This window comes from Vitis vinifera, chromosome 7, assembly GCF_030704535.1.
Source record: "Vitis vinifera cultivar Pinot Noir 40024 chromosome 7, ASM3070453v1".
Lineage (NCBI taxonomy): Eukaryota > Viridiplantae > Streptophyta > Magnoliopsida > Vitales > Vitaceae > Vitis > Vitis vinifera.
In genome coordinates this window covers 1,127,501-1,146,518 of record NC_081811.1, presented here as the reverse complement: position 1 = coordinate 1,146,518, position 19,018 = coordinate 1,127,501, and the positions used below count along the sequence as shown (strand labels likewise).

Genomic DNA, 19,018 nt, shown 5'->3' with positions numbered 1-19,018 from the left:
AACTGATCTCCCTTTTGACTCCAGAAAATTAATCAAATAAAATTAGTTAAAATAAGTGACTTTCTCATAAGGGTGATATCAAAGCCCTTTTACAATATTTAGCATAGAATAGTTTGCCCACAAGTATAGAATTAAGAAAAATCTAGAGGAGAATTCATTAAATAATTCTCTAACACGAAAGAAAGAATTCAAATGTTAACTACTTTGTAATGCAAGTAACACAAAAGTTGACTAGAGGCATCCAACATTTACATGAGTTCTAATGCTTTCTTATTGTGTCTATCTTCTCTGGGGTACATGCTTGTTCTTATCCCAAATCTGGAGCAAGGTATGGAGCTTTATTAGGCCATACGCTTAAACCTCTCAGAGAATCTTCTGGTTCCCCATATATATCTAACCATCCCAATAGGAGTACTATCTAGTAGTTGTTCCAAGAGCACTATGGAATTTACAATTGAGGATGCAGATCTGCATACCATTAAGAAAAACTTGTTCAATTATGCCATGCAAGGCAAATGGAATGAAGTTGTCAACATATGCAGGCAACAGCCAAGGGCTCACAAGGCTGAGATCGTTGTATCTGGAGACACTGCATTGCATGTTGCGGTTTCAGAAGGCAAAGAAAGTATAGTTGAGGAACTAGTTGAGTTGATCAGAGAAACAGATCTGGATGCTCTGGAGATGAGAAATGAGCAAGGGAACACCCCTCTCCATTTAGCTGCATCAATGGGAAATGTTCCCATATGCAAGTGTTTGGCTGGTAAGCATCCGAAACTGGTTGGTGTCCGCAACCATGAAAATGAAACGCCCGTCTTCTCAGCTGTCCTTCATGGTAGGAAAGATGCTTTCCTCTGCCTTCACAAAATATGTGACAGGACCAAACAGTATGAGTACAGTCGAAGGGCCGATGGCAAAACTATTCTTCACTGTGCCATATTTGGAGAATTCTTAGGTAAGCTTTTTTCAGGAAGTTTTGGTCTGCATTAGAGGGATGCATTCACATATGCATGTGCACATGTTCATTAGCACATAATAAATGGCTTATTTCATTAAAATCATTGCTTCAGCTACTATGTCTTATATTTTTACTTGCTCCATGATTTATATGCATTTTGATTCTTTTGTGGTCGTTCTTGACAGATTTAGCATTCCAAATAATATATCTGTATGAAGATTTTGTTAGTTCTGTTGATGAGGAAGGGTTTACTCCACTGCATCTCCTGGCTGGTAAGCCCAGTGCATTCAAAAGTGGTACTCACCTCAGCTGGATCAGCAATATCATTTATCAATGTAAGACATCCCAAGTTAAGATAATGAGGGCTGAATGGTGGCTGGTCAGAATCTGTTTTAATCCAAACGGAGGATTCTGCTGCCACAAATTAAGAATGGTGCTAATCTTGCATTTGTATTAACTTTAATGTGCTGAAACGTTTAGTCACGTTGTTATTTAATTTGAAAGGTCTAATTGTCGAGAAGCTGGAGAAAAATGAGGGCTACAATCATTTCAACAGAACTTCTGATGACAAGAAACCCTGGTATCCAGACAACTATGGAACTTGTATGAGTTTCTGGAAGATAATTAAAGTACCAGGTATGTGATATGTTGAAGGAGACTCAAATATTCAATTAGCTTCAAGTTACTGCACAAGTCAAGAAGATGTATGGCTAAGTGGTCCAAAATATTTATCAGATCAAACTATCAAGTAAAATATAGTAGACTTCTTTGTGATAAATGGTTCCCAAGTGTGTGTCTATATACATATTTATACGAGGAACATATTCATCATCCTTAATAGGTTTCCTTGATAAAGAAAAGCTGTTTTACCTTATTATCTCAAATTTACCATTGCTCCGACCGCGTGGACAGCTGCGCCGGTCATCAGCGACAGCGGTAGCGTCTTCTAGACGTCGCCGGACCGTCGCCGCTATTTCTCCCTCCATCGACCAAGCTGGCAGCAATCACACCCTCGGACCGCTAGCAGCTCCTTCTCTGACGCAGGCATGGTGCGTTTTGACCCGCTCCGGCCAGGTGGACAGCCGTGCCAGTCGTCGGCGACGGCGGCAACGTCTCTTGGTGCCGCCGGCGGTAGGAGCTCCCTCGGAGGGTGATTTCCAGGCGGGAGGAGCTGTGGAGAAGATGAAGTTTTGTTTTTTTGGGCTTAACTAGGTTTGGGCTTGAGGGTTGCTGATGAACTTGGGCTTGATTAGGTTTGGGCTTTATTAAGGTTGCTGATGGACTTGGTGAACTTGGGTTTGACGAAGATGGGGCTTATTAGTGGGTTTAGGCTTATGGGCTTGATGGATGCATATTATCATTTATTATTATTATTATTAATTATTATCATTATTACTGTTATTATTATTATTATTATTATTATTGTTTATTATTATCATTGTTATTATTATTGTTGTTTATTATTATCATTGTTATTATTATTATTGTTATTATTATTGTTACTATTATTATTATTATTATTAATTATTATTATCATTGTTGTTATTATTATTATTAATTATTATTATCATTGTTACTATTATTACTATTGTTATTATCATCATTCTTGTCATTATTATTATTCTTATCATTATTATTATTATTATTAATCCAAACTTTCAAAATCTCATTATTATCATTATTATTAATTCACACTTTCAACATCTATTTATTATTATTATTATTATCATTAATCCAAACTTTCAAAATCCTATTATTATTATTACTAACCCAACTTTCAAAAATCTCATTACTATTATTATTACTAACCCAACTTTCAAAATCTCATTATTATCATTATTATTAATTCACACTTTCAACATCTATTTATTATTATTATTATCATCATTAATCCAAACTTTCAAAAATCTCATTATTATTATTATTATTACCTCAACTTTCAAAATCTATTTATTATTATTATTATTATCATTAATCCAAACTTTCAAAATCCTATTATTATTATTACTAACCCAACTTTCAAAAATCTCATTACTATTATTATTACTAACCCAACTTCTAAAATCTCATTATTATCATTATTATTAATTCACACTATCAACATCTATTTATTATTATTATTATCATCATTAATCCAAACTTTCAAAAATCTCATTATTATTATTATTATTACCTCAACTTTCGAAATCTATTTATTATTATTATTATTATCATTAATCCAAACTCTCAAAGTCCTATTATTATTATTATTAACCCAACTTTCAAAAATCTCATTACTATTATTATTATTAACCCAACTTTCAAAATCTCATTATTATCATTATTATTAATTCACACTTTCAACATCTATTTATTATTATTATTATTATCATTAATCCAAACTTTCAAAGTCCTATTATTATTATTATTAACCCAACTTTCAAAAATCTCATTACTATTATTATGATTAACCCAACTTTCAAAATCTCATTATTATCATTATTATTATTTCACACTTTCAACATCTATTTATTATTATTATTATTATTATCATTAATCTAAACTCTCAAAATCTCATTATTATTATTATTAATTCACACTTTCAAAATCTCATTATTATCATTATTATTAATTCACACTTTCAACATCTATTTATTATTATTATTATTATCATTAATCCAAACTTTCAAAGTCCTATTATTATTATTATTAACCCAACTTTCAAAAATCTCATTACTATTATTATGATTAACCCAACTTTCAAAATCTCATTATTATCATTATTATTATTTCACACTTTCAACATCTATTTATTATTATTATTATTATTATCATTAATCTAAACTCTCAAAATCTCATTATTATTATTATTAATTCACACTTTCAAAATCTTTTTATTATCATTATTATTAATTCAACTTTCAAAATTCTACTATTATTATTATTAACCCAACTCTCAAAATGTTATTATTATTATTATCATTAATTCAACTTTTAAAATCTTATTATTATTATTACTATTATTATTATTATTATTAATTCGATCCTCAAAATCTTATTATTATTATTATTAATTCACACTTTCAAAATATTATTATTATTATTATTATCATTAATTCAGTCTTTCGAAATCTTATTATTATTATTATTATTAATTCAAACTCTCAAGACCTTATTACTATCATTATTATAAATTCAACTTTCAAAAGTCTATGGTCTCGCAGTTCAATTTCCTAAAGTCCGTTTCTCATTTTCTTTAACAAATTTCGATTTAATCACCGGAGCTCTAATCTTCAAAATTTAATTCCAAATACTCCAATTTTCAAATAAGCTCCGATAATCCAGTTTTCACTCGAATAGTTTTTAATCACATTTCAGTTCCTAAATAATCTTCTTATCTTCTTGATTTTACATAAGCAATAGTGATTCATTCGTAATTCAAAAACACGGGATTTGTGAGATTAGCTCATGAACAAAAAATCGACCTCGCCATCGAGTGGGAAATGCATGAATCGAAATACGGGGTCCACAATATGGTATACAATTAAGTACACTCATCAACTCCATATTGAGCTTAACAGGGATGACAAATAATTGATTTTAAAAATTAATTTAATTTAATTTGTATTTTCTTATTTTTAATATAATATAATAATAATAATAATAATAAGTGCTTTTCAATAAAAAAATAATAAAAATTTATAATATTTTAATTATTTTAATGTAATTAAAAAATTTTAAAAATAAATTTTTTTGAAAAAATTTAAAAAATTTTCAGAAAAAAGTTAAAGGATGGGTACTATTTAATTTTTTCGATTAAATATGAATAAAAATTATTTTAAATAAAGGGAGGAGGGTTGGAATCGTTGGATAAGATCATCCGTACCTAATCTTGAAATACCAAACGCGAGGGCGACAATTAATGGAGGCAACCTCGTCGCTTGACTTTCTGGCTAAAAATGAGCTTCCACGTGGAATTTTCCTCCTTTTTCTTGCTAAAGCCGTGTACACAAACCGCATGTTATCAATTTATCACTACAAACCATAGGGCGGCTGATGATAAAGCAGCCATGTACGGACAAAGATTCAACCACTGATCATTTTGTTTTCTTCGTCTTGCTAAAATCGTGAGAAAAGCAAGTGGGGTTGTATCCTATTAGGTTTTGTTGTCGTAATTGTTTTTTTTTTTATATTTTATAAAACAAACCCCTATTTGAAAATTTAAAAATAGTTTTTAAAATTATTTTAGTTAGCCTTTAAATTTTTTTTACCAGACCTTAAAATACTAAAAAAAAAAAATTAAGAAAAATGAATTTCTTATATTTAATTGTATTATAAAAAATATGAAATAAAATAAAATATAATTAAAATTAGTTAAAAATTTATGTATTTTTGAATTATTTAAGTTTTAAGTCTAATAGTTAAATGAAATTTGTTTGAAATATCTTTTTGTTAGTTGGTTACTTGACTAGTATTGATTGACTAGAAGGCTGCTACAATTATTTGGAGTCGGGGACTCTTCCTCTAGGGCCCAGCTGCATAGCTGCCCAATGGCTGCAATTCATCATTCTCTCCAATTATAAAATGAGAGATCTATACCTTGATTTCCACACACTCTAAAAGGGGGCAATGGCACTATTAGGAGGTAATCCTTCAACGCAGGGAATCAAGCTTGATTTGAAGACAACAACCAGTGTTTTTGAGCCAGGAAATTTGAGCGTGAGTTGCATTCGAGTGGAGACTTCAAACATCGCTTCCCCTCCCAAGCCATTGTTGATTGTTACACCAACCATTCAAGGGACATACCCAGTTCTCTTGTTTCTTCATGGCTTCGAGCTCCGCAACACTTTCTACACTCAGCTCCTTCAACTCATTTCTTCCCATGGATTCATAGTGGTGGCTCCTCAGGTGCTTTCTCAACCTCTCTTCCCTGTTAACTATCCTACTCCCCCTATTTTTCTTTTTCTTCTTCTACTCGTTTCCCATTTAATTGTACTTAATATATAGTTGGAGATTATAAGAGGATGGTTTCAGGTTCAGGCTGAGTTATGTTTATCCAAAATAGTTTCCATCTCCATCCTATTAAAAAAGTTAAACGGGTAGGGTGTACATACGAATTTACCATACTCGCCTTGCCCAACTATTTAACTTTTTTTTGAAAAAAATTATTTATTTTAATTATATTAAAATAAATATATTTTATAAATAATAAAAATAATATAATTTTTTATAACTTATTTTATTTTGAATGTGATGGAACGAGATAAGATTAGACAATACCTAAATCCATTTTGAGCTTGTCTCGGGTTTTAAAAAAATTCTAAATCTATCTCAAATCCATTTATTTAAATTTTAAACATGTTCCACTAAGGGGGTGGTGAGATTGGTACTAAAAAAAACCTGTCATATTGTCATCTCCATATATAATTATAAAATTAAAGGTAATGATCTTTGTAATTGAAGTATTGCAATCCAAATTAGTTCAATATATTTATATATTGACATAATAATAGAGGTGCAACCTGTTTAACAGGTTGACCCGAAAGAAATCCAACCTAACCCAATGTTTAGATGAGCTTTGGTAATCATTTTGACATCTAGGTTGATCTTATATTAGGGTTTTTCAATCTTGAACTCAATTTGAACTATTCTGGACCAAAGTTTAGGAAATTGAACCCAACCCGAACTTGATTTAATATTTTTAATCAAGTTCATCCGAAAGATTGCAAGGCTTTTGGGAGAACTTTCAATTAATAACCGCATGCACAAACACATTTTCTATTAATCTCCAATCTCTGACATGCAGTACTGTGAAATGGTTTTCTATATAGTTATACGGACTATTACCTCCTTCTGGAATTCAAGAGATCAAATCAGCAGCAGCAGTCACAAATTGGCTATCCTCAGGCCTTCAATCTGTGCTCCCAGAAAATGTGAAACCAGACCTACTCAAGCTTGCTCTTTCAGGCCACAGCAGAGGGGGAAAGACAGCATTTGCTCTGGCACTAGGGTATGCTGATACATCCCTCAACTTCTCAGCCCTACTAGGACTAGACCCTGTTGGTGGGTTGAGTAAATGTTGCCAAACAGTTCCCAAAATCCTAACCTATGTTCCTCATTCCTTCAATCTAGCAATCCCAGTTTGCGTAATCGGCACGGGGTTGGGCGATGAGCCAAGGAACTGCCTAACATGTCCATGTGCCCCAGATGGAGTGAACCATGTAGAGTTTTTCAGTGAGTGTAAACCTCCTTGTTCCCACTTTGTGACTACTGAATATGGTCACTTGGACATGTTAGATGATCATCTTTCAGGCTGCATTGGGGCGATTTCGGGTTATATCTGCAAGAGTGGGAAGGGTCCTAGGGACCCCATGAGGAGATGTGTGGGTGGCCTTTTTGTTGCATTCTTGAAGGCTTATTTGGAAGGTCAGAGTGGAGATTTCAAAGCCATTGTTGACGAACCTGATCTGGCTCCTGTGAAGCTTGATCCTGTTGAGTTCATAGAAGCATGAAATCATGGATTCTTTGTAATGCTATAAGGAGTGTGACAGCAGATTTTTTTTTTTTTTTTTTCGGTTCGTCTTTGGGAACAAAGATTCAAATAAACGAAACTGTGTTGTATTGCTAATGACCTCTAATATTCTCAAGACCCATCATTTGTGTTAGACTAAGAATGGGGGATGAGGTGTTCCATATTATAAGAACATCGAGACCAGGGTCATTTTTGATGGGGTCTTAATAGATGATCATTAATTGTTTCCAATTATTATGTTTGTTTTTTCTCTTACATGGCAATGCTTAATTGATAATAAAAATGCAGTACAATGATTCTTGGCTTTCAGTACTGTGATCAATACTTTTGGAGGTTTCACTTGGCAGTACACTGCCATCCAACTCAGCTAAAGCACCATTGATTAATTGGAATTTGCATTATTCTAGTACTTGGTATATATACCTTTGGGAGCAAATAACATATGAAGGCGTGTGGAAAGACTATGTTTGAGGAGTATTTTTGGAAACGGTTTAGAAAAATAATTTTATCATATTTTGTAAATCAAAATTTTATTTGAAATCTTGAAATATTTTAAACTTGTTAATTTTCTTTGTTTTTAAAAATATGTTTTATCCATAATACTTTATTTTGAGTTATTCTTTATATTTATATAATTATTTTTAAAAAATCTTAAAAAAAGAAAAAAGAAAAAATAACTTAAAACAATTAAAATGTATTATTTTAAAATATTATATTTTCTGATTTTAGAAATAGAAAATTGTTTTATGTTTTTAGAAATAAAAAAATTGTTTCCTGTTTTTTTGGTTGTTAAATATATTTTTTTCATTTTTTTTTGGAGAAATAGGAAACTATTTTAAAAGATGGTTATCAAGTAGGACCTAATTTGCCGAGCACTAAACTTTGACATTTGAAATTCACTTGATGATGAGTTGATGGGGAAGATGCACAATGGTCGTCAACATTCATATGGGGCTTTCCTTTATTCATTAATTCCTCTAGCTTATAAGGCTATGGGCCATCAAAATTTATACACTAAAGTTGTGTGTTGGTGAAAATTGTCGTTGGTGGGGTAATGTTGGAAATAGGTTTGCTAGTTAGATGACTACAAACATCCTTTTTCTTTTGTTATAGGAGAGGAATCGAGGAAGACGTTCATAATATTTGTCCAAATATTAACTTCATTTAATCATTATATTTGTCAAAATTTTAATTTCAATTCTTTTGGAATAAAATTTTATTAGTTTGATGGTAAGGTATGTAATATAAGGTTTAAGGGGTATTTTAGGCATTTTATATTAAATAAGGTAATGGAGGGTTTTTTAAGGATTTTCATTAAATTTTCAATGGAGGCAATTAACAATCAACCTATATATACGTCAATGGTCATAGTTGGTCAAAAGGGTGGTCTTGCTCTTATCAGGCTGGTCATGGGGTGTTGGTATAATTTTTCAAAATTAATGGACTAAAGTGTAATTGTCGACAATAATAGTATGCTACCATGTAGAAGTACAATCTTATGCTATAATCAAGGAGGAAAATGTCAGGATATATCGGCGATATATCGTGTATCGGGAGGGGTCGACACGATATTTCGTGGAGAAAAATCGGAGGAGAGATATTTATGCAAATATTCCCAAAATATCGGCGATATATCGGCTCGGGGAGATATATCGGAGATTTTTTGAAAAAATCGCCTCTGGTGGCAAAATATCGGCGATTTATCTTCGATATATCGCCGATATTTTGACGATATTTCCCCTCCTTTATGCAACGTGATCTGACGACCCAGATTACGCCTGTGTTGATCCGACTGCCTAAATGTGATTCCAATGGTAATATGGCGATTCAACTACCTAAATGTGATTCCAATGGTAATATGACGATCCAACAGCCAAATTGCTCCCAATTTTTGATCCAACGGCCAAAATTGATTTTCAACGGAAAATTAATGTTCTAACGGCTATTTTGACCCAAATTTCTTCTATAAATAACCCAAATTTCATCTATTTCATCCATTTTTTGCTTTCTTTCTTCATTTTCTCTTTCATTACTCCAATTTTTATTAAGGTTGCTCAATTATTTAATCATTTTAAGGTATATTTGTTTTAAATTGTAATTAATTTTGTTTGCAATTGTAATTAATTCATGTATTTTCAATTAATTAGTATGTTTGCAATATGGATGATTTAATGCTATTTTTACATTCAATTGTAATTATTTTTTTATATTTTTATTTAATTAACTTAGGTTAATTTGATTATTTAATTATAAATTGATATGTTTATTTTAGATGATTATTTGTGATTTATTTTCACATTTAGAATTAAATTAAACTAGTTAACTTAGCTAAATTATTTAATTAATTTAATTAACATGCTAAATTATTTAATTAATTTAATTAACATGAACTAGTATATTTTGAATATGAAATATGTTTATTTAATGAATTTAATGTGTACAAATTATTGATATTTAATGAAATAAAGTATTTTATGTGACTTTATAATGAGAACAATTACAAAATTAACATTTCTTATAGATCGACGTGATATAATTACATATAATATTGTAAATTATATCATATGTATATCAAATTTTTCAATAAAACAACTTTAAAATGTTCATTATACTTTTAATTATATTATTATGAGGTTTTCCTTATATTTCTATGAGTTTTTAATAATTTTAAGCCTATCGATATTTTTTTCTAGAATATCCGTCGATATATCTCCGATATATCCGTAAAATTGAAGTACCGATATATCCGTGATTACCGATATTTTCATCATTGGCTATAATACTATGAGCTTGTTTTATTAACAATATTTTCTATAGATGAGATGAGAATTTACCAAATTAATGACATAAGCAAAGATTTGTAAAAGACTAAGAACTATTTTTCTTTAGGGGGGTAATTCTCTCTATTGATGAGTTATTTGTAGTCAACCAAATAAACCATAACAATGTGAAACCTTTGCTCCCTATATGTACGATTGAAACATTACAGTAAAACCTTCATAAATTAATAATTTCATTTAAATAATGAATTTTTTCGATTCCAACTTGGACTAGTATACTAAGTTAATAACTCACTAAATACATAAAATAATAATATTTTCAAAAATATTTGAAGGCCCCAAAAAAATATAAATTAATAATCGATGAAAAACATAATATATATATATTAAGTAACTTCATCATATAGTCAAACTAGGAGGATTGACATTTGGCCAAGATGTGATTTATCTCTTTCCTTGATTGGAGTGGAACTTTGGTTTTCTTTAGTGAGGAACCGTTTCACTTGATGGATGGTCAAATGATCAAGACGAAATGCTTTAGGATGGTCGAAGAGTAAGTTAGTCTATGATAAAAGACAACCCGCTCTTTGGCTTAAGAATATGTATTAAGTATTTTTTTATAACTTTTATTTTATTAATTAAATAGATGAAGATATGCATTGATTACATTTTAACTATTTGTCCTAGTCTTTAGTTGCTAGTGAGTTGCATGAGATATGGGTCATTCATTTACGTAGTCGGTTTGTTTCTATTTTAGTGGTCATTTGTGTGAGTATTTTTTTGTATTTAAACACTTGCTCCATGAAAAGTAAGACATCCATCAAACTTATTTATCATCTCATCTCAGGGTTGTATTGGGAGGTGCTAACCCCTCGAAGCTTTTAAACCTACTCTTACTAAACCTTTCCTTATCGCATTATGAGTCTAACATCACTTAGAAACTAACCATTATTTTTGAATCCAAGATGATTACTTGGATTTAGCACAAATTTTATGAGAGACAAGAAATGTTAATTCTTTTGAGAATGACACCCAAATCCTTTGTGTCCCCTTGAAGCTTAACCAATATATAGGTGCAAAAATATTTGAAAGAGAAATCAGAGAATGCAAATATGAAAGGATCGATCCATATCGTCCATGCAATATTCTTTTGTCTATACCTATTGTTATTCTTTCTGTTCAAAGAAAGAAAAGGACACACCCATTGAAGATGAAACCCAAGATACTTGTAGTATGTGACTCATATTGAGTGAAAAACATATGGAGAAAAATGGGCAAATACCCTCATGGTACGGTTCAAGAGTATTTTTGAAATTTCAATACTTGAGAGTTAGTATAAATACCCCTTTATATATGTAACCCTAATTCAGATATAGTGAAAGTCTTCTTTCCTATTCCTGTGGACGTAGGCAATCTATCGAACCACTTTAAATCTATCTTTTTTTTTCCCCTCTAATTTTTTCACTAGGAATCGTTGCATGAAAATCAATAATACTCTGTCCTAGCTCATTGCAAAGTGCAGCCAAACTGTCTTTATTAAAATTTGTCATTCTTGGCTTGGGTCACTTTCCTGAGTTTTGTTTGGGGGTGGGGGGGACCATTTCAAAGGTTAATCTTTAATTGAAATATAGATGCTATGTTTTTAAAAATAAAGTTTTTTTTTTTTTGGGTGGGGACCATTTCAAAGATTAATCTTTAATTGAAATATAGATGCTATGTTTTTAAAAATAAAGTTTAAGGTGACATTTTAGCCAAGAATATTCCCCCAAGTTCATTGAGGGTGTGTTTAGTTCTTAATAGTACAAAGCAAAGAAAAAAAATACCTATGAAAATAATTTTTTTATGTTTAGTTTTATTATGAAAAAATATGAAATAAATTAAAATATATTTAAAATTAATTAAAATTTTATTCACTTTAAAATTATTTTATCTTCATGTAGAAGTGGAAAAGTAAGTTAAATGGGTTTAAAGTAACACTTAAAAAAAAATTTATGACTTTAAATCTACTTTTTTAATTTTTTTTAATACTTTTTATCTTTATTTTTTTTCTTTTACATTTTTCCTCAAATTTTTTGCCAACCAAACATTAGTTAAATCATAAGAGTTTGAGCTAAAACCTCAAAAAAATATAAATGGAGATGGAGATAAAGGTATAAGAATAACTAATGGGGTTTTGCTGAATCCCATTAATTATGCAGATTGAATGCAGCACAAACACTACATATTTTGCGTGTTCTAAGTTTTACACTTCTTATAGTTTGAAGCTCTATTGCATATTTCTTCAAACTCATGTCGCAAGGCTGCGTATGAAGGAAATATCGGGTGATTGGAGTTTAAACGTGTTTTTTTATTAGAATTAATTGGTTAAAAGGGATGAAATAATTCTCATTTGAATTTGACATTTTCTATGTTATTGTTTGAAGAATAATCTATTTTTGACTATTTTAAGTATTTAGAATCAGTATATTTTTGACAAAACCCTTTATTATCGATCAACATATTTTTTATTATTTAGAATAGAAAAATATGGCACTGGATCACCATGTGGGGGGTGAACGCCGATCCTCCACCCATTATAGGATAAGACCGCCTGTGTGTTTCAACATGCCGAGAGAGAGGGAGAGGGAGAGAAATGGCAGCGTTAGAAGCTAGGCCTGCACCGGCGGCAGCAACAGATGCTTTTAAGCGAGGAAAGTACACAGCGAAACCCATAACAACTTGTAACGCTCCAAAGACATTGTTTATTGTAACACCAGACACTGAAGGAACATACCCAGTTCTCCTGTTTCTTCATGGCTACAACATCTGCCCCTGCTGCTATACGAACCTCCTTGAGCATATTTCTTCTCATGGATATATTGTTGTGGCTCCTAGGGTATCTGTCCAACTCCCTTTTCCCTTATTTTTTTTATTTTTATTTTTACATTCTTTCAAAATCAACTAATATTATGCAATGGTTGATGGTTTGTCTAGTTACTCAGCCTATGTTCTTTGTACGGCCGACCGGATATCAACTCTGCAGCGGAAGTCGCCAACTGGTTAAGCTCAGGCCTTCAACCTGTGCTCCCAGAAAATGTTGTTCCAGACCTAAGCAGGCTCGCCCTTGCGGGCCATAGCAGAGGGGGTTATCTAGCATTTGCTCTTGCACTGGGGAATGCCAACGTATCCATGAATCTCAAGTTCTTAACCCTAATAGGTATAGACCCGGTTGCTGGGGCAAATAAATGCATGAAAATGTGTCCAAAGATCCTAACTGGTGTCCCTCATTCCTTCAATCTGGATATCCCGGTTATGGTAATCGGTACGGGTCTTGGGGGCGAGTCTGTCATCGGCTGCATACCATGTTCTTGTGCTCCTGATGGGCTCAACTACGCGGAGTTTTTCAACGAGTGCAAGGATAATTGCCTTGGCTTTGTTATTCCAGATTATGGTCACATGGACATGTTAGATGATGATTATTGCACCAATTGCATTGGAACATCCATTGGGGCGATTATGGGTTCCATGTGCAAGAGTGGGAAGGGTGATAAAACATCGATGATGGAGTGTGTAGGTGGGATTGTCGTGGCCATGCTGATGGCTCATTTGGAAGGGGAGACTGGAGACCTGGACGCCATTGTTGATGAGCCTGGTATTGCTCCTGTCAAGCTTGAGGTCGTGGAGGACTCAGAACCATAAGTTAATGTTCATGAGGAATGCCCTAATGGGTGTGGCTATTGAGGTTTTTAGTATTTTGGGGATAGATAAACTTCCAAATTTGTTGCTAGTTGTTTTTTTCCTTTGTCCTATATCTCAATATTTGTTGTGGTTTGTTTTCTTTGCTCCATAGCTAGGTGTGCAATTTCAAAGTGTTAACCCAACCCAACTTGATACCCAACTTGAGTCGGACCTGATGCTTGGATGGATTTGGATAAACATTTTTATTATTCGAATTGAAATTGAGTTAAGTTTTTACAATTGAAACTCAATTTGGATTGAGTTTGAGTCAATATTCAAACAAATCGAGTTTAACTCGAATTTGATTTAATATTTTTATAATATTTATAATTTTATTATCTTATATGATAATATTCATTTTTCTTTTAGATTTTAAAGAAAAAAAAAATCAAATTATACTTATATTATGTGCTTTTACATTTTTAATAAAAAATATATAAGTTTATTTTTACTATTTTATTATTATATTAAAATTTTATATTATTTATATTTTTAAATTTTGATATAAATATATAGATTTTTTTTTTACACCACTATGAATGTATTTTGAATCTTATAACCTAATCAACACAACCAATTTGAATTTAACTCGATCAATCTGAGTTTAACTTGACTAACTCGAATTTAAACCGAATTTAGAAAAATGAGGTTGGGTTAGACTAGGGTCGAGTACCTCATATTAGAGTTTGGGTTGAATTTAAATTGAATTTGATTGTTTCTTCAATAAGATTGGGCTTGCGTTAATAATCAACTTTACCAATTCCCCCAAGTTGCATGGTGATATGGTCATATCTTTATCTATCACTATGGTGTGCAGGTAGGTATAAATATTTATATATTCAACAGATCATGTAAATCAAGTCTAAGAATATGACACTGCCCTTTCTTTGACCAGAAAAAGGGAGGGAAGGTGATAAAATCAAAAGAAAAGAAAGGTAGCCAATCTAAAGCCCTGCTTCCCATTCACATATTCCACCATTTTATTAATTGCACCAGACATTTGCTTTTGACTATGTGCATTGCAAAGCTTCTGTTGCATTCACTTTCTTTTTATTTCTCTTATCTTACTTTAAATGAGATAAGGATGCATTTTGGAAAAGAAAAAGGCCACGCAGTCATGATGTTGAAGAAAATAAATTTGAAATATTATGAGTTTAATTAAAAGGGGAAAATCAATCAAGTGCATGAATATAAAAAATAATGTACGTAAAAATCTTAGCTAGCTCTAAATCTAAAAAGTAATACGAGTTAAAAAAATAAAATGCAATAGTAAAAAAAAAGGTTGTGAACTGCAGACATTTGTATTTAAATGTGGGTGAGAGAGAGTAAAAACAATATGCAATTATCTGTATTTAAATGTTGGTGTGTGAGAGTAAAAACAATATGCAATTAATAGACTTTTGTGTGTGTGTGTGGGTGGTGAGAGAGAGAGAGAGAGAGTAAAAACAATATGCAATTAATAGTAAAAAAAAAGGTCAATATGCAATTAATAGACTTGTGTGTGTGTGTGGAGAGAGAGAGTAAAAACAATATGCAATTAATAGTAAAAAAAAAGGTCAATATGCAATTAATAGACTTGTGTGTGTGGAGAGAGAGAGAGTAAAAACAATATGCAATTAATAGTAAAAAAAGGGTCAATATGTAATTAATAGACTTGTGTGTGTGTGTGTGTGTGTGGAGAGAGAGGGAGAGAGAGAGTAAAAACAATATGCAATTAATAGTAAAAAAAAAAAGGTTGTGAACCGCATACTTTTGTATTTATATGTGGGAGAGAGAGAGAGAGGAGAGTAAAAACAACATGCAATTAATAGTAAAAAAAAAAAAAAGGTTGTGAACTGCAGACTTTTGTATTTAAATGAGGGTGACACATCAAGAGGATTGTGGCTAAAGCAGAAAGGTTTCTTGGTTTAGCAGTTAGGAATATTTCATCATATGTTCTTTAGCCATTTCGATGCAAGATAAAGTAGAAATCCTATTATCTCAGTCCTACCGTGCTAACTTCTTTTGAATTTTATAATCCAAACATACTTTACTAAACAGCATAAATATCATCATCCTTACCCCATTCTTTTCCATCCAAATTAAGTTCCCAGAAGTAGTTTACATTTAAGAAGAAGACAGGAAAAATGGCTTCTACTCGGGAGACAAGACAAAATATGGAGGTGATTAAAAAGAAACTGTTCAGAAGTGCCATGCAGGGTAAATGGGATGAAGTTGTGAACATATATAAGGAAAATGAAGAAGTTCACATGGCCAAAATCACAAAATCAGGGGACACAGCATTACATGTAGCAGTTTCTGATGACCAAGCGCGTATTGTGGAACAGCTACTACTCATTATCCGGGGTAAAGCTAAGGTCAAGGAGGTTCTCAAGATACAAAATGAGCGAGGGAATACCATTCTCCATTTAGCAGCATCTATGGGGAGCATGGAGATGTGTAAGTGCATTGCTGATGCACTCCCGGACCTGATTGGCGCCCGCAACCATGACAGTGAGACTCCTCTCTTCTTGGCTGCACTACATGGGAAGAAAGAAGCTTTTATTTGCCTCGATGAAATATGCGGATTGGATAAGGGCAACACTTACTGTAGGAGGAATGATGGTGATACCATTCTTCATTGTGCCATCGCGGGAGAATACTTTGGTGAGTGCTTTGCTAGAATCTTGTTCATGATCTGATTAAAGTATATCTTATCCTTTGAAAATAACTCTATATCGATAAGCAACTCAATCTGATTAAAGTATATCTTATCCTTTGAAAATAATCTGATTAAAGATTTATCATTGTGTTTGATAGATTTGGCTTTTCAAATAATTAGCCGGTACAAGAATCTTGTTAACTCCGTAAATGAGCAAGGATTGTCGCCTCTCCATCTCCTGGCCACCAAACATTCTGCTTTCAGAAGCGGGAGTCATTTTCGATGGTTCACCAACATCATATATCACTGTAAGAATCACTTTTCCTTCAAAACTACTTCCTTCCTCAAATAATGTCTGGCAGCACATTTCCCTTTCCTCAATAGGCCTTACTTTGGTATTCCAGTTCTGCCTAGACGTGAATTAAGCACAATCCTCTGCACGGGATTGGTGGCAAATCAAGTGGATTTCATGGGAATAGGATTTTATCTTTTTGACACTCCATTTGAGTAAAAGAGCTTTTCTCTCTTTGAAAGCCTGTACAAACAAGGCCTTAAATGTATTTTGGCAATGATGAACATTATCTCATAACTACAGTTTTCACTTTGCTCTATTGACTGTTATTTTCAAGGTATATTTGTTGAAAAGCTTAAGGAGGAAACATTCAAGCAGGAGGAAGCTATCGTAAAAGCTTTTGATGAAGAAAAGGATCCTCTATGTCCAGAGAACTACCAAACATGCATCAATTTCCTCCGATTGCCCTGGTCGGCCTTGACAATACTATGTGGGTGACGATATCATAGAACTACACTTTTTCTTTTTATTTGTTTAATCATATTTTATGTTGTCCCAACTAAGTAGTTTTAGTGTTTTACCATATAAGTAATTTTGCTTTGGGAGGTGATTTTTCTGGGACCTCCCATCTATTAATCTTAGACTAGATGAGCACCATCGAAGCATGCGACCCTGAATTCACATATTCTATGAAGACTGCGAATACAAATCAGAATCAGTCTACTTCCATCCGAAGTTAGGGCCATCAGGCCAATTCACTGAAGTTATTTCTTGCTAGGCTTTCAGGCTTAAATTCATTCGGGTCTGGATTTGGCACTGTTCTTATATATTTGTCTTTGGCACTTCCATTTCCTGTATTCTAATAAAAAGGCCCTCACTGAGCCTCTCCCCATTTTCAGTTGATCCTGGAAACCGTCCAAACACAAATCTTGAGCAATCAGATCAGAAGACTACCAATGGTAAGTATCATCTCTTTTGTTGTGCATTAACTATGTTTTAAAATTTTAAAAACATTATAAAGGAAAAAAAAAATCCCCAGTTATAAATCATTTTGCTGAGATGTTAGCAGCTTAGCTATCATAGAAACGTGAAATGCAAGAAGTCAGTGCAAGCCTAAGTTGAGGTAAATTATGCATGTTGGCCTAGAAAGATACATATTTAGTAGTAGGAGGAATAAAGTTTGTTTTGAGGTTGACACTTTTCATTGAGTGTAGCGCGGAGAATCTCTTATGCGAAGCCTCTGTACATGTAGTAATACTCTTTAGCAATAGGCTTATTTGCATGGTGATATCCATGGATCTGTGAATTGGCAGCATTAAGCTGATGCCTTGCTTTTTGAATGTTCTGTTACGACTTCCCTATATGCTAAAAGTAGTCATTAAGCTACTTCCCATTTTCAGCTAATACCGGAAAAGATCCAAGAACTGGTGGGCAAGCTGATCTGGAGGATCCCAGTGGTTAGCAATCATCTTCTTTATCTGGCATCTATGTTTAATGGGCTTCAGAAAAAAAGCATGAGCTATTCTTATATGCATTATCACAGTATACTCAGAGCAGCTTATGGAGCATTGTCTTGTGCATGGGGGGCAGCCTACATTGAAATTAAATGTCACTTCAGAACCTTTGTAAGATCAGAAAAAGAATATTTTGAGACATTAAAATGAGCCAACATGCAACAAAAAAAGGGATAGATTTTTCTGCTAGCTCTCACATGGTTGTATCCAATTTTGCTATGTAAAGGACCAATCTCCTAGAGGAAGTGCATACTACTGTCTTCCATTTCCAGAAACATGAAAAGTGAAAATAATGAAGGAACATGTTCAGCAACACGTTTGTAAAATTTGTTTTGGGCTATATCTTTTGAATGCGTCATTTTTTTATATAAAAAACAATTACAAGATCTCTGAAAGAACCATTCGGGTTGGTTTCCGCTAGTAAAATAGCCTAAGTTTCTGCACATTATAGGTTGATTGTAATGATCTCTATGTTTCCTTTTTAATTTTTGTGTTGTGACAATTCAAATAGAATTTTCCAATTATTTTGTGCAGGAAACCAATCAAACATGAAGGCGAAAGGAGAACTGCAGTCACAAGGGCATCAACTGATTCCCTCCAATTACCAC

At 32.5% G+C, this 19,018-nt stretch overlaps 4 protein-coding genes across 4 annotated transcripts in view; all 4 read left to right on the top strand.

Moving 5' to 3' along the window:
- The first annotated feature begins 307 nt into the window (after nucleotides 1-307).
- Nucleotides 308-1,679, top strand: LOC104879756 (uncharacterized). The gene is made up of 3 exons (XM_010653711.3): nucleotides 308-952; nucleotides 1,141-1,290; nucleotides 1,460-1,679. The coding sequence occupies exons 1-3, from the start codon at nucleotides 442-444 to the stop codon at nucleotides 1,597-1,599; spliced, it is 801 nt and encodes a 266-aa protein (XP_010652013.1). The 5' UTR covers nucleotides 308-441; the 3' UTR covers nucleotides 1,600-1,679.
- Nucleotides 1,680-5,460: 3,781 nt separating this feature from the next.
- Nucleotides 5,461-7,697, top strand: LOC100243499 (chlorophyllase-1). Its single transcript, XM_002271938.4, has 2 exons — nucleotides 5,461-5,842; nucleotides 6,766-7,697. The coding sequence occupies exons 1-2, from the start codon at nucleotides 5,564-5,566 to the stop codon at nucleotides 7,444-7,446; spliced, it is 960 nt and encodes a 319-aa protein (XP_002271974.1). The 5' UTR covers nucleotides 5,461-5,563; the 3' UTR covers nucleotides 7,447-7,697.
- A 5,091-nt stretch (nucleotides 7,698-12,788) lies between these two features.
- Nucleotides 12,789-14,176, top strand: LOC100248634 (chlorophyllase-1). Its single transcript, XM_002271900.5, has 2 exons — nucleotides 12,789-13,121; nucleotides 13,220-14,176. Exons 1-2 carry the CDS (start codon nucleotides 12,879-12,881, stop codon nucleotides 13,922-13,924), a joined length of 948 nt encoding a protein of 315 aa, XP_002271936.2. The 5' UTR covers nucleotides 12,789-12,878; the 3' UTR covers nucleotides 13,925-14,176.
- Nucleotides 14,177-15,972: 1,796 nt separating this feature from the next.
- Nucleotides 15,973-19,018, top strand: part of LOC100255529 (uncharacterized) — a 10,009-nt gene continuing 6,963 nt past the window's right edge. Inside the window, exons 1-6 of the mRNA XM_059738797.1 lie at nucleotides 15,973-16,609; nucleotides 16,763-16,912; nucleotides 17,234-17,386; nucleotides 17,796-17,855; nucleotides 18,297-18,353; nucleotides 18,945-19,018. The exon at nucleotides 18,945-19,018 is cut by the window's right edge and continues 58 nt beyond it. Of these exons, the coding sequence (XP_059594780.1) occupies nucleotides 16,090-16,609; nucleotides 16,763-16,912; nucleotides 17,234-17,386; nucleotides 17,796-17,855; nucleotides 18,297-18,353; nucleotides 18,945-19,018 (1,014 nt within the window). The 5' untranslated portion in view covers nucleotides 15,973-16,089. The remainder of the gene's footprint in view (nucleotides 16,610-16,762; nucleotides 16,913-17,233; nucleotides 17,387-17,795; nucleotides 17,856-18,296; nucleotides 18,354-18,944) is intronic.